Source organism: Myotis myotis, unplaced genomic scaffold (assembly GCF_014108235.1).
Source record: "Myotis myotis isolate mMyoMyo1 unplaced genomic scaffold, mMyoMyo1.p scaffold_m19_p_78, whole genome shotgun sequence".
Taxonomy (NCBI): Eukaryota; Metazoa; Chordata; class Mammalia; order Chiroptera; family Vespertilionidae; genus Myotis; species Myotis myotis.
Window position 1 is genome coordinate 43,652 of NW_023416388.1, and position 15,352 is coordinate 59,003.

The following is a 15,352-nucleotide window of genomic DNA, read 5'->3' on the forward strand; positions in this document are numbered from 1 at the left end:
GAGGACATTACATGATGAACCACAAGGAGAAGGTGAACCCGGTCCGTTCAGCCTTTGGAGGGCGGAGGAAAGGCTCCCAGAACATTTGACAAATGCAGGAAAAGAGAGAGACAGCGCCAGAGCAGGAGGAAGCCCCCTGGCCCAGGGGATGGAGCTGCGGCCCAGGCCCCTCCGGGCCCCTGCAGTTCCTCCAGGAAATGGTCCAGCACCAGGTCCCTAGGAGGGAAGATGCTGCTCAACAGGACACCCTCCTGGGCCTCCCCCATGAACTGGAACAATGAGCTGCTCTCAGAGGGAGAGAGATGAAGCCCTGGCTCCGCCCTCGATGGCCCTGAGAGTGCGGATTCTGTTTGATTTCCGCGTGTGAAGTGGTGTGGACCCTGTTCATGCCCAAGGGCCCAGAAGCTGCTCCCTGCCCCTGGGCTGGGATAGAAGAGGCAGGTCAGTCCGTAGGAGCCGTCAGTTGATTCCCGGATACATACAGTGAGGTCTTTCCCTGCGATGCAGTGTCATTGGGCCGCGCTACGGGATGGAGTCCCGACATAGACTTCAGCAGGAGTGAACCCTGAAAACACTGGATGAAGGAGAAAAATCAAACACAGGAGCCCGTGCGGTGCGTGGTTCCTTCTGTGGGCAATGGCCTCCGTTGGGAGGGAGTTCCTTGAAAGAAGAGGGAAACTGGGGTGACTGACAATGAGTGAGGTATTGCTTCCGGGGCATAAAAACGCTGAGGAATTATAGAGCGTAATGGACGCACATACTCGTGAATAGGATAAAAGCTACTGAATTGTACACTTTGAAATGACGTACGTTATTGAATGTGCATTCTGCGAAAACAGATATTAAAAGTAGGTGCTGGTGGATCCAACTTACTCTCAAATAATTCAGAAAATGAATGTCATGGTGTTTGTGTTGAGTATGTATATGTGTGTATGTGTATACACCTATACTCATATATATGCATACCATAAACATACGCTGAGAGAGATGAAAATAAGAAAATAAAATGAAAAGCAAATATGGTAAACTTAAAAAGTGGTGAATCAGGGAAAGATTACAGAGGATTTCTTTATATTCTCTTTAAATTTGTGTTTAAGTTTGCAATTATTTAAAAATAAAATAATAGCAGAGGATAAACAAATGAGAGCCTGAGTTCAGGAGTGAAGGGACTTGAGGGAGTTCAGAGGAGGTTTTGGTCTCACTTCCCCATGAACCCGCACCACTGTGGTGAGTGCTACTGGTTGTATATGAGCAACAGTAATAATCGGCCTCGTCCTCGGCCTGCAGCCCAGCGATGGTCAGGGTGGCCGTGTTGCCAGACTTGGAGCCAGAGAAGCGCTCAGGGATCCCCGAGGGCCGAATGCTGACCCTATAAATCAGGACTTTAGGGGTTGTGCCTGGGCGCTGTTGGAACCAGGAGACATAACTAGTACTCCCAATGTCATTGCTGCTCCCAGCACAGGAGATGGTGACTGACGTCCCTGGAGTCCCAGACACTGAGGGCGGCTGAGTGAGGGGAGCCTGGGCCCAGGACCCTGAAAAGAGCAAAAACACACTCTGGTGAGCTCAGTGCGGGGCCCGGGGGCCCTGGAGGCGGCAGAGTCAGCCCAGGTGTCCGTGTCCCTTCCCCGGAGGCCTCACCTGTGCCCTGAGAGAGGAGGCTGAGGAGGAGCAGAGCCCAGGCCATGGTGGAGGTGCCCTGAGAGCACTGCTTTCTGAGACCCCAAGCCTGAGCCTGGCTCCCCCAGACCTCTCTTATCCCCTCCCCCTGGCTCACGGAGGGAGGGGCCTCCATGCAAATCCACTTCCTGCACCTGCCTCTTCTCACTCCACTCTGACTTGACCTGGAGTCTAGATACGCCTGCTTCCCTGGAAAGAAGAGCTTTAGCAGGAACTAAACTCTTGTCCCAGCTGGTAGCTCGATTGATCAGCGTATCGTCCCAGTGTGCCATGGTTTCAGGTTCCATCCCCAGTCAGGGCACATACAGGAATCACCCAATGAATGCACTGATTTATAAAACAACAAATAGATCTCTCTCTCTTTTTCAAATCAATTAATAAAATTTTAAAGAAAGAACCAAACTCTTTAATATATTCTAAGTAAGATCAGAGCTCAGGACAGCGTGCAGAAATGGAGCCAGTCAGGGGGATACCTACCTGTTCTGTTGTGGGAGTCATGGTGGTTCCTGGTGAGAAATCCCAGGACTTCCCCTCTGCACTGTGTGTTCAAAGGTGAGGACAGGTTTGCTGACTAAGATCCAGTTGCTCCATTTCCCAGGTCCCATGGCAGAGCTGGGGGCTGCATATGGCCCTCCACTCCCTCTCCTTCCCCTTAGTCAGCATGGCTGCTCCACGTGGCTCCATCCTCTGTCTCTGCAGTGGCTGGAGACTGAAGCTGAGCCCTGGACATATTACCCCTGATATGTAAGAGGTGATCTATGGGGCACAGCTGTTTTGGGCCACAAGGGACTCAGGGGGAAGCAGCTCTTCAAACTCCATCCAGACACTGCATGAACCACAGCAAGTACCTTCCCCACAACCCCGGCTCTTGCTGCCCCCTGGTGGCGCAAGAGTGTGCCTCCCACCCACTGGGGAGGCAGCTGAGTGGGCACTGGAAATCCTGTTTACCTCCTTCCCTTCTCTGTCCTTTCCCATTCGGCTCAGTACCAGGCCCCCGGGCCCTTCTGTTTCCCTCTAAGCCATTTCCCTTTGTCCATCAGCTTCCTCTTGAATGGACAAAGTTAGTCTAGAGGTCATCTGTGAGTTAGTTAACCTGTGTCTCATTGTTTCTGAATTTTCCTGACATGTGTGTTCTGTTCTTCCTCAACTACCTGTGAACCGCCTGTGCTCACTTCTGAAATCTAATACCCCATTTCCCCCCTTTTCTCCTTTGTTCAAAAATGCCTTATACATCTGGGCCAGTGTTGCTCAGTGGTTGAGTGTCGACCTATGAACCAGAAGGTCATCGTTCAATTCCCGGTCTTTGCACATACCCGGGTTGCGGGCTCAGTCCCCGGTGGGGGCTGTGCAGGAGGCAGCAGATCAATGATTCTCTCTCATCATAGATGCTTCTGTCTCTCTCTCTCTCCCTCTCCCTTCCTCTCTGCAGTCAATAAAAATATATATATTTTAAATGTGGTTCCCCCAAATCACGACGCACAGCCTAGGGAACGCATAGCAGCCACCCCGAATTCTCTCCCTGACCTTTCACGTCAGCTTAACCCTGCAGCAGGCGGGGGTGGAGAGGGCATTTCTGGTGTGTGTTACCAAATCAGGAGCCTAGTGTGTATTGGAAGCACACACTCAGAGCACCTCACTCTGGGGGCCAGGAGCCCCCCGCCAGGACTCCACAGCCCCGAATTCCTTCTTGATGTGGCCACTGTGCTTGAGACGAGCGACTTGTCCTTTCTGATCTCAGTGTTCACCTGAGAATCACTAAGACCTCATTAAAGTTCCCAGCACCCTTGCATGCGTCTGGTGAGAAAAATCAAAAAACGAAGTTTCCATTCGTTGGTAAGCGCTCTATGGCTTTTATCCCGAATGAAGCATGGTTAGGTCGAGAATGCAGGTTCTTTGTCCTTCCGGCTTACTGTAGGTGATCATAGAAAAAAACATAGTCCCCCCTCACTGGTGTGGCTCAGTGGATAGTGTGTTGGCCTGCAGGCTGAAGGGTCCTGGGTTCAATTCTGGTCAAGGGCATATGCCTGGATTGTGGGCTCGATCCTCAGTGTGGGGCGTGTGGGAGGCAGCCGATCAATGATTCTCTCTCATCATTGACGTCTCTCTCTCTCCTTTCCCTTTCTCTCTGAAATCAATTTAAAAATATGTCTATTAACAAGTATTTTCCTCTTTCAGTTCATTGCTTTCTCATCCCCTCACAGATCAGCCAAGACCCAGCCTCTATCAGCTGCACCCACACAAAACAGCTCCTACAAAAGCATCCCCCCTCCTCTCTTCCCTCACTGAAGGGTTTTAAAGTCTCCATGGTGACCATTACAATGCAGTGCAGGTTGACTGTATTTTTCAATATTTCCAAAATGAAAAGAGCTCTATTTTCATCGCTAGTCAAGGAAAAACAATTAGGACAAAAAACATTTAAAAAATGCAGAAAAGGGTTTTACGAAAACCAGCCTTATCATTTTAGTGACCACCTTCTGGACACGTGGCCTCGCTTTTTAAGATCCCCACAAAGATGAATTACACCTCCCCCAGGCGGGCGGGGCCCTGTAGCTCTCAGTCCCTCTTCCACATCCAGGCCTAGTGCAGCCCAGGAATTTGGTAAACATTGAGAGGCATGACTTGAAGCAATGGAATGAGTGGATGTTATGTTCACATTTACTGTTACACGAATAGGGTTGCATTCTATAATCAGCCGGGGGACCTGCATTTTTGCTTTTAAATTGTACAGACCTCATATTTTTCGTTATCAATCTCAGCAAGTATGACAAGCAACGGGATCATGAAAATAAGGGTGAGCCATCTTCACATAGACTCTCTTTCATTTTATTTTTACTGTTTTAAGATAAATCTTTATTGTTGAAAGTATTACACGGGTCCTCCTTTTTTCCCCATTCACCTCTTCCAGCTGCTCCCATCCCCCACCCCCCCACCCCCCAGCCCCTCACCACCCCATTGTCCACGGCTGATGCATATGTGCAGACAAGTTCATTGGTTGATCTCTTCCCACCCACCCTCCCCGCCTTCCCCCTGAGCTTCATGGATTCCCTTTTAATTTCACGTGGCACAGATGCATCCGCTATCCTTTCTGTCGCTTAACACCCTGCCCTCCGCCCCCCGTCTCCTTCATGTTCTCAAACCGGCCAAGCTCTTGTCTCAGAATTTGCCAGGATCCTCTCCAGCCCCAATGGCTCCTCCTTGCTCAGGCCTCACACAGGAGGCCGCCCGCCTTGGTAACTTTCCACACCAGCCCCTTTGTTTTCTTCAGAGAATTCGTTACCACTCGCCCCTTGAAGACAACGGTCTTCTTGTCTTTGGGTGGCTGCTTTTTCCTATTTTCAGCCTAAACCTCGTGAGGAGATACTGTGTATATCTCCGAGCACGGCATGAGCAGCCACTCAAGGACAAACATTTGCTGAATGAGTGGAGAGGAGAGGAAGGGAGGGGTGGGCTGGACCTCCAGTTCTAAGCGGGGGGAAAAAGAGGTTTTTCATCAGCTCTGTTCTAGGTGACAATCCCAGACCCACTGGGGATCAATGCGGTGGCCTCATTTGCACTCATTCATCCATCCATGTGGCTGGAAACCTTACACTCTGCTGGCGCACAGGCACGGGGGGTGCCTGGAGGAAGGGCAGGGTAGACACACACACGTGCACACATGCACACACATGCACACATGCACACACGTGCACACATGCACACACATGCACACGCGCGCACACATGCACACACATGCACACACACGGCCAGCCTTACCACCCTGCCTGTTGCTCTCAGCCACCACCACCTTCCTAGAGAGTCAGGGTCACGTGAGGACGCGATTTCAAAAGTCCCCACGGAGATCCCGGGCCGCGTGAGTGACAGGCTGGGGCCTCGGCTCTGCTCTTAACCAGTCTCCCCCCTCCTCACCCGGAAAGGATCCCCCCGCTTTTCTCTCCCAGAGACTTTCCAAAAGGGGGCGCCCAAACGGGGCCCCTGAGGACGCCAGGCCCCAGCGCCCCCTGGCGGCGGCCCGGAGAGCCCGGGCGGGAGGCGGCCCCGAGAGGCGGTGCACTGGCTGGGGCTGCGGCTGCTGGGCCTCGCCCTCCTCCGCTTGGTCGGCGGCTCCCTCGGGAGCTCCTGCCCCATCTTGTTTTGAGGCCCAGCTGCGACTTGGCCCAAAGGGGGCGCTGGGGAGAGAGAAGCCCTTGGCTCCAGGCGGACGCTGCCACCACCGGGAGGCCTGGGGAGGTGAGTGGGGAGACGGGGTCGGGGCGTCGGAAGGAGCTGGCCGCCAGCCCCGGGGGGGGGGGGGGGGGCGGGGGGACCCGGGGGGGGGGGCGGGGGGACCGAGGGCGCCCCTCTGCGGGGAGGACGTTGCGTGGGGCCGGGCTCCCTCCGCCCAGGGCGGCAGCATGGCCCGTGCAGGGTGGGGGGACGTGGGCCCCCAGGGCGGGAGCTCTTTCCTAGACACGGGGGGTGGAGGGGGGCGACGACCCTCACGCAGGGCCCCCGGGCGGTGACACTGGCACCCACAGCCGAGGGGGAGAGGGGCCCCGGGAGCACAGACCCGGTGAGAGTGGGAGGTAAGTTGGGGGTGTCCGGGGGCCTCCTTTTTCTCCCTCCACATCCCAGCCCACCCCCACCCCCACCCCCCTACCCACCCGGACCCCAAGCAGCCCCCACCCCCTCCCACCCCGGGCGGCCTGGTGGGCGTGGCCACAGGCACCGCCCCTCCCCCTTCTCTCCGTCCGTCCGTGTCCGTTAAGCCCCTCCTGGGCTCCCCCGGAGACCCCGCTCAGGATCTCACGAGACTTCCCCGGAGAAGGCCCCAGAAGGCGGGATTGGCCGGATCCTGCCGCTTCCGGCGGCGCTCCAGGGAGCCTCCCGGCGGCCATTGCGCCTTTCCCTCCGCCCGCGGCGCCCAGACCACGAGGCCACGAGGCGAGGAGCGGCCTGAGGGAAACGTAAGCTCAGGCGCTGCCCCTGCGCCTTCTCGACTGGGTGGGCGACCTGGCGCTGGTCACGCGTGGCCCTCGAACCCCCCCCCCCCGTATTTTCCACCTGAAAATGGGCTCCCCCTCGGGGGGCGGGAGGCCTGAGGGACGCCGTGAGGGCGCAGCTCGGAGCCGTCGGCGCCACAGGCCCCCCCGCCCCCCACCCCCCACCCCTGTCCTGTCCGCTCCGAGGTGCCAGCGGCTGGCCGGGGCCCCCCGGGGAGGCCCCTCTGGACGGGCCGGGGCCTGGGGGGCGGGGGCGGGGCGAGCAGTGCCCGGGAGGGAAAGGCCGCCCCTCACAGGCCACCCGGCCTGTCACTCAGGCGGCCTCCGGTCCCGGGGAGCGGTCGGTGGTCCGGTCGGTGGTAAGAGGTGATGCCCACCGAAAGCGGGGATCGTGCCTCCAGGGTTTTTGTGTTTTCTGTTTAATCATTGAATATATGATTAAATATATATTTTTAATCGATTTGAGAGAGACAGAGACATTGATGTGAGAGAGAGACATTGGTTGACGGCTGTCCACGCCCGACGGCGCTCGGGCGATGCCCATCAGTCCAGGGCTGCCTCCATTGCCCGTGGCCCACGGCTTCCTAAATGCTCGGTTAACCTGCTGTCTCCTTGTCTTTGGAGCCGTTTGGTTCTCGCGCTCAGACTTGGGTGGACACGGTGACCGAGGCCACAGGAGACCAGCGAGGCATCGGAGCCCCTTGGAGGACCTGAGGCAGTCTGAGCTGGACCCGAGTGGCAGGGAGCCGTCTTCAGGTGAGCCCGTTCGGTGAGCCGTCTTGGGGGCCCCCCTCCCTTCTCATCATGGAGGACGTGGGTGGAATCTGCCTCCTTAGGTCCCTGGTGGGGAGGAGAAGCAGGAGCAGCTGTTGTATTCCCCAGTCATTGCCCCACGAAAGCGTTTGTCCTGCTGCCTTTTTACAAGAAGCAAAGGAAGAGCAGACGCTGGAGTGTGTTAGGGACCCCATTCCCAAAGCCAGGGTTACGGCTGGAAACCGCTCGGAGTGCAGGAGCAGGGCTGCCATCACACCCCCCAGACTTGGCTCACGTTTGGTGTCAAGTAGGTTTTGGTCTCACTTCCCGTGCCCTGGGACCACTGGGGGGAAGGGAGGCCGCTGGACAGAAAGCAGCAATAGTGCACAGCGTGTCCCCCGGCTGCAGCCCACGGCGGTCAGGGAGGCCTTGGGGCTGGAGATGGGGCTGGAGAGAGGACGACCTCATGCACTGCGAGCATCGGGCTGCACACAGATGCTGTTGGTACTAGGACACCTAGTTATATCCCCCCCCCCCCCCCGACACACACACACCCACACCCACACACACACCGGTGTTACTTCTGACTCAGCTGCACTGAGAATGGCTATGTCAGGGCAGACTGGGCCCAGGACCCTGAGAGAAGAGGTCAAGATCATGACACCAGAGTAGTTTTCGGCAGAGAGAAGGGTCAGCCCTGGGCTGTCAAAAATCACCAGGAGCATGAATTCCTGATTTCTGTTATCAGTGGGTGTCCCCCAGCATCAGGGCCGCACCTCGGGCTCATGAGAAGTTGACTGACATCCAGGGATGCAGAGAAAGGGCTCCCAAGTCAGCACAGACCAGGGGAGGGGAAACAGCATTCTAAAGACCCCCTGTTTTCCTCCGTAACCACTACCCTTTTAGTTTCCAGGTTTCTCCAGATCAAAATCTTAGAATTTTTTAAACATATTTTCCCTTGTCTTGGCTAATTCCCTTGTCCCATTACAAACTTGCAGCCCCTCCCTTCCCCTGGCCAACTCCTGGTTGTGATTTTGGCCTGACCTGCCTTGGGGAAGCCTTGACCCTCAAAATCTGGACCAACGGTCCCTAGTGGTATCTCTGTTCCTCCGTGAATGAGCACCCAATTTGCAGTTTCAGGTAACAAAGTGTAAGACACGATTTGATATCCAATCATTTTGCTTTTTATTTCTTTTTCTTTGGGGATGACACCGTTGTCTGCCTGAAGCTGCCTGACCTTGGACATTTGGGAGTTTTGATGTGGCGCAAACGCCCCCATCAAGCCTCCTCCCCGGTTGGTTTCATTTTCTGCTTCCTTCATGAATGGACATGTGATTCGGTTGGTTGCATGGAGAGTGTAAGACCCAATCAGGGCTAACTGGATGGAGATCTAGGAATAAGGTTGTGCTTTCTGTTCAGCAGAATGAAATGCTGCCAGTGGGTAGCAGTGGGAGGGTGCCAGTGGTTCTTACCCTTCCTTGGGTGCCTGGCAAGATGCTTGTCCTGCCATGGCAGAGGCAGAGCCGTGGTCTTGTGGCCCCCACGCAGGAAATGGAATCGGGGTAAATTGAGGACGCTCCCACTATTGCCAGAGCAGTGCCTTTGGCCTGCAGCTGGTTCCCCTGAAGGGTGGAGGGACCGGGGTTGCTCATGCTCAGCCTGACAAGGATGCCTTGCTCCCTGATGTTTCCCAGGATCACTATCAGGGCAGCTTCATCAGGATGAGCCTCCCGGCCCCACGCAGACTCCTGGAACTGGCCTGTCAGGGCCTGCTGAAGGATGAGGCCTCGGCCATCGCTGCTTTGGAGTCGCTGCCCATGGAGCTCTTCCCACCACTGTTTGTGGCGGCCTTTACCGGGAAGCACACCAAGGTCCTGAAGATGATGGTGCAGGCCTGGCCCTTCCCCTGCCTCCCTCTGGGGGCCCTGATGAAGGATCGGCAGCCCGACCACGAGATTTTCCAGGCTGCGCTCGATGGGCTCGATGCCCTGCTTGCCCAGGCGACTCGCCCCAGGTGAAGGGGCTCAGTAGCCTGGATGGACCCTGGGGATCTGAGCAGATAGAGCTGGGATCAGGGGGCGTGCTGGCCAAAGGGGGAGCTCAGGGGGGCCTTGGAGCCATTGCTGCAGTCATTCTGGGAAGAGGCTTTGGGTGTATAGGGCTGGGTAGGATGCAGAGGGTGACCGAAGGAACAGGAGCCCACCCCCTGGGGTGGCACCTAAAGGTACCAGGAATGGGGACCAGGAAGGATCCCAGTAGCACAAGGAGCACCTGATACCTGGGGTATGGAGTAAAAGTCCACTCAGGTGTCTGGCCCAGGTGCTCAGATTCCTAGACTCACGGTCACGGTCTTATTCCCTGTTATCTTCATGCACCCTCAGTCTATCTCCTGTTTTCCCCGCAGGAGATGGAAACTGCAGCTGCTGAACTTACAGAAGAAAGTTCATCAGGAGTTCTGGACCGTGTGGTCTGGAACCAGAACCGACGTGTGCTCACTGTTGGAGCCTGAGGCCGCCCAGCCCATGAGGAAGAGAGGGAAAGCGGACAGGTCAAGGGCGGGGCCAAATCCACCGTTGGCCCCCGTGCAGGTGTTCGTAGACCTTTGCCTCAAGGAAGGAATCCCTGACGAGTCCCTCAGCTACCTCATTAAGAAAGTCACCGAGAGGAGAGGCTCGCTGCACCTGTGCTGTAAGAAGCTGAAGATTCTTGCGGTGTCGAAGCAGAACATGAACATCCTCAACATGGTGCAGCTCGACTCCGTCCAGGATTTGGAACTAAACTGCACCTGGAAGCTGTCAACTCTGAAGAAGTTCGTGCCGTACCTGGGCCAGATGGGCAGCCTGCGCCGGTTCCTCCTCTCCCACATCCTCACGTCCTCTCGCACCACCATGGAGCAGGAGGAGCTGTGCGTGGGCCAGGTCACCTCTCAGTTCCTCAGCCTGCCCTGCCTCCAGGAGCTCTGTTTGGACTCTGTCTCCTTCCTCAAAGGCCGCCTGGACCAGATCCTCAGGTGAGGGGTGGCGAGCTTCCTCTGCAGACCAGAGCGAGCCCCGTCATCTCAGTCCACAGTGACGGGCTCTCCTCCGTGCCGCTGTCAGCAGTGCCAGAGTGCCTGCGTCACTCACCGGTCCACACAGCCAGTGTTGCATTCACTGCTCTGTCCGCTTGCATGTGGTCACCTAAGCCCCCAGACAAAGGTTGGAGGCATGAACTAGGACAGATGGTAGTAAAGAGACCCCTTGCTAGGAATCGATGTAATGGACTTGAGGCCGGGTGAGGTAGCTTGGGGAATTCTAGCCTTAGGATGTGATGTCTAGGTGAAGATGATGGAAAAGAACCTAGTGAGGATGGCAGTGATGAGGGAAAGCCCATCAGAGGTGAGGTTTCAGTGCTTAGCTCAGCAATTTGTCAATAGGAGCATTTCACTCCAAACCTGCCTCGAATTGCCTGTCTGCCAAGAGTTGCCTTAGGCTCCAGCTAAGGAAATACGTGGGAAATGCAGAAGGCTGGAGTAAGGAATTATCAAAAGGGATAGTTGGTTTGTGGATGATGCAGTGATCTAAGTTCCTGCAGGCTGGCAGCCCCCACTAGTGTTGGCAGACCTTGCCCAGGTTAGTCCTTTCTGCACGTCTGCCAGTAGCCTCACTGGGCTCAGAGATAAGGGTGATGGGGGTCCAAGCTGTGGCTGGAAGGAAGCCAGAGTTGAAGGCATTTAGGATCAAGTCTCCCAATACTAAAACTTACTGGTTCCCTCCTGCTTGAGGCATTGGGTCAGGTTTCTTTCTGAGCACCTCCCGTCTTTTCATTCATCCTCACAAATTTGGCGGGGGCGGGGGGGTTCGGGGGGGAGGTGTCGGAGGGTTATGATGCACTCTACTTGGCAGATGAGCAGAGGGCGTGTGTGAGGTTTCATTCACTTGATTCAGTCACACGGCAAATTAATGATGGAGAAAGGATTCGACTCAAATTTGCACTGACTTGAATGACTCTTTACACCACGCAACATCCTGGGGTTGATCATTATCTGGAGAACTTTAGGTTTTGGGGAGATGGGCCTCTTTTCCCTTAAGGCCGTTGTCATCCTCATCTCCCTCTGCCCACCAGCTCCATCCCCCAGAACTAACTGACCTGTGTCTTCCCAGGTCCCTGAAGAGCCCCTTGAAGACCCTGTCCATCACTAACTGCCTGTTTTTAGAAAGAGACTTGAGACATCTGTCCCGGCACCTGAACGTCAGTCAGCTGAAAGGCCTGAGTTTCAGCGGCCTCAACCTGACCAATATCACTTCGGGGCCACTCCAACTTCTGATAGAAAAAGCCTCGCCCACCCTCCAGAACCTGGACTTGGATGAGTGTGGGATCATGGACCCCCAGTTCATGGACATCCTGCCTGCCCTGAGCCACTGCTCCCAGCTCATGACCTTAAGCTTCTGTGAAAACCCCATCTCTATGACGGTCCTGGAGGACCTGCTGCGCCACACCGTCGGGCTGAGCAAGCTGACCCGCGTGCTGTATGCTGCCCCCCTGGAGAGTTACGAGGAGACCAGTGGCACCCTCCACCTGGGCAAGCTTGCCCAGGTGCATGCTGTGCTGAAGCAAATGCTGCAGAAGCTGGGGCGGCCCGACATGGTCTGGCTCTGTGCTAGCCCCTGTCCTCGCTGTGGCGATAGAACCTTCTATGACCCAAACCCCATTCTGTGTCCCTGTTATGTGTCTATCTAGCTGGGTGCACATATCATAGGCTTTATTCTGGGCACTTGGACACTGAAGCCCAGACAGACATGAGTGTATCTTAAAGGAACACAGCAGCCACAGTTTGACAACTACTCAGTGTTGGGGGGAAATGTTGACATGGGGAGTTAATGGTTTCTTTGGGGAGATGTGTTAGAAATACGAATCTGTATCTCTCGCGGGGAGGGATTCAGATTTGGGAAGTAGATGTGGGAGTTACCTTTGTTTGAATGGTTGTGAAGAAATGTCAGTAATAAAAGGAACCTCAATGTTAACCGTCTGGTGTCCTCTGTGACATGTTAACCCGATTCTCCCATCTCCAGTTACTGGTCAAATGAGCATCCATGATGCCCAGACTCTAGGCTGGATGAGGTTGGGTCCCAGGAGTCCACATCGCCCTTTATCATTTCCTGGTCGGTTATTTTTTCTGTTGCATCCGGTGCCTCCTCACTACCTCTGTCTATTCAGCCACCGCACACAAGGTGCGGCCACAGGGTCTGGAACATACTAGGTGGCCTATAGTGAGATCCACTGAAGTACAAGTTCTGGGGGCCTCACTGCCCAGGACCTACTCCCCACTGAGAGCCAGCCAGTGGGGCCTGCAGGAGGCAGCCGGTCGATGATTCTCATCATTGATGTTTCTCTCTCTCCCTCACTCTAAAAATCCTCTTAAAAAGGTGAAGCTCGTTCTCAGCGTGCTGTGAGTTGTACACAACCAGGTTGCAGGGGAGACTGGCTTGGCCGCAGATGCAACGAGAGGACGGGCGGCCAGAGCAGCGGGACGGCCAAGCGCCTTGAGCAGAGGGCGGGCCGCGGCGCCGCGTGGGCAGAGGGCACTTGAGGACGAGGATATGGGGGTCAGGGGCTAGGAGATGGGGGCCAGGGGGGCAGCCTGGTCCCCGGAGGACCGGCAGCCTGTTCTCCGGCCCGAACCCTGGTCCTCCGGGCCACCTTGGCCGCCGAGACCCTGCCAGGCCCGGGTGCTCCGCGGCCCGCACCTTCGCCCCAGGCCCACGGCCTCAGCGGTGCCCACTCGGAGCGGAGCGCGCATGCGCCGGGCCCATCCGCGCGGCCAATCAGCGCGCAGCGCCGGCGCCGCGGCCTCACGCCCGCACCTGGCTGCCAGTCAGTGGTCGCGGCGCTCGCGGAGGCGGCGGCCGGCGCTGGGGCCTGAGGGGACGGCGGCGCCTCCGCTTCGTCAGGAGCGCGGCGGGCGGCTCGGGGACTGGTAAGCCGGGGCGTGGCGCGGCCGGGCGCCCCGAGCGCCCCGAGGGGAGAGGAGCGGGTCCGCGGCTGCACGGCTGCCGGCGGCCTGTCCCCGGCCCCGCCCCGCGTCGCACAGCGGCCGCCGCCCGCGCCTCTCAGGACCCGGTTCCCACACACTCGCCGCCCCGGCTCCTCAGGCGCCGCTTTCCCCACCCTTTCCCACCCCGGCGGGGTCCCCACCCCCCGGGGCTGCGAAGGGGCCTGTCCGGGCGCCTGAGCCCCCGCCCCCAGCCCCGCGGGGTCTCCGGGGGAGCTCTCTCTCGGGGCGAAAACCCGACACCGGTTTTGCACCCCGCGTCGCCCCCCGAGGAACAGCTGTGGGCGCCGAGCCGCTGGGCCTGGACGCACCTCACCCATTTCTGAGGGTCTCTGCCCCCCAGCGGGGCGCCCCCTCCTCGCTGCCGAGTCTCTAAAGCCGCCCGGGCCCTAGTGAGGCGCCCCTGAGCGCCGGGCCGGGGGTGGGTGTTGAGGCTTTTGTCTTGGGCAGTTCCCAGTTTTTTTCTGTGTTTTTTTCCCCTTTATTTTATTTTATTATTTTATTTTATTTTATTTTATTTTATTTATTTTACTATTTTATTTTATTTTTTTTACCAGAACGTCACCTCAGTTTATTTCAGAGGTGACAGCAATGTGAAAATCAAGTTCATTCTGAACCGCACCGAACCCACGTAGCCATTTACGTCTCTTTAAAGTTATTCCCTCCAAAAAACTCGGCTTTCCCCACCCCACCCACCAGCGTTCCCACTGGTTCACTTTTGTGCAGGACCTCCAGGTGGTGGGTCAGTGGCTTTGGGGGTATTTCAGCACTTCTCCCCCCAAATAAAAACTTCTTCCCCCAGATCTATATTTTGCGTAGATTTCTCTGCAGATTCTTTCCTCAGGAATCTCAATGCAGTTACCACACCCCACCATTTTACCTGTGCGCCCCCAGTGAAAACGGTCTGCCCCAAAAAGTATGATGGGTGTCGCCATGATCACCCAGTTAACAGAGTTGTTTCACCTCCGTGGTGATTTTTATCCTGTTTCAAGATAACGACTCCACATGGGGCGTTATTTCCATCTTTATCGACTCAGGCATGTGAGCGAGTGCCCAGGTACTACTACTTCTATGTCCTCCTTCATAAGTGGATGGAATTATTTTATAGAAGTTGGATGTAGGCCAGTTAACCTTTTACAAACATTTAAAATGTAGGTTAAAATAACTAGTGTGGGAAAAGAAACACTATAATGATAGGAAGCCTACACACAATTCAAAATTTAATGTATTTATTTATTTATTTATTTGGAGGAATAGGTTTGAAGAAAGGAAGTCTCTTTTCTGGTTAAGGGGGAGATGCTTGAGGAACAGCTAAATGAGAGTATCAGGTGGACAGCGGGTAGAAAATATGTAACATGTAAGTAACCTTAATCCCTTTCTCTGGTTGCCTCAAGGGTGAGACCTTCTTCTGCCTGGAATATCGCAAGTTCTTAGAAGTTTCAGTGCACATCCAAGGCAAGAGGAGGGACGTCTTCATCACGAGGACCAAGACGGTATCTTTTTTCCTTCAGCTTTTCTCTTATTCCCTTCTGTGCTAAAAACATTATTTAGACAGTGTTTCCTGAGTGTATGTGATCTGAATCTGCATATGTGTGATAAATTCAGGTCGATCATTGATTTAGGAAATTTTGGAACCTTTTAAACTGCTTCCTTAAACAAGGGGCGGGGGTGGGAATCCCTTGAAAGGAAAAAGAAAAGTAGGAGTACCATAGATCTTAAGCTATGTAAATCTATTTTCTTTTAGCGTGGTGTACGTCTAAAATGGACTGATAACACATACTGTAAGATTTCAGCTAATATATTAAAGTCATAAGTGGTTCATTTAAGGTGAATATATATTGGTTAAAATGATTACATTGGGTTAGTTTGTTTAATTCTATACCCTTTTCCATAAGGGCTTTATTTCTGT

General features: G+C 55.3%; 1 protein-coding gene and 1 gene segment (V, D, J or C); one reads left to right on the forward strand and one right to left on the reverse strand.

Annotated features, from left to right (window-relative positions):
* Positions 1 to 509: 509 nt before the first annotated feature.
* Positions 510 to 1,722, reverse strand: LOC118661011. The segment is given in 3 exon segments: positions 510 to 574; positions 1,221 to 1,535; positions 1,642 to 1,722. Coding segments are annotated over 3 exon segments (426 nt in total).
* Positions 1,723 to 9,118: 7,396 nt separating this feature from the next.
* Positions 9,119 to 12,131, forward strand: PRAME (PRAME nuclear receptor transcriptional regulator). Its single transcript, XM_036318531.1, has 3 exons — positions 9,119 to 9,426; positions 9,817 to 10,422; positions 11,555 to 12,131. Exons 1-3 carry the CDS (start codon positions 9,134 to 9,136, stop codon positions 12,129 to 12,131), a joined length of 1,476 nt encoding a protein of 491 aa, XP_036174424.1. The 5' UTR covers positions 9,119 to 9,133.
* The last annotated feature ends 3,221 nt before the right edge of the window (positions 12,132 to 15,352 follow it).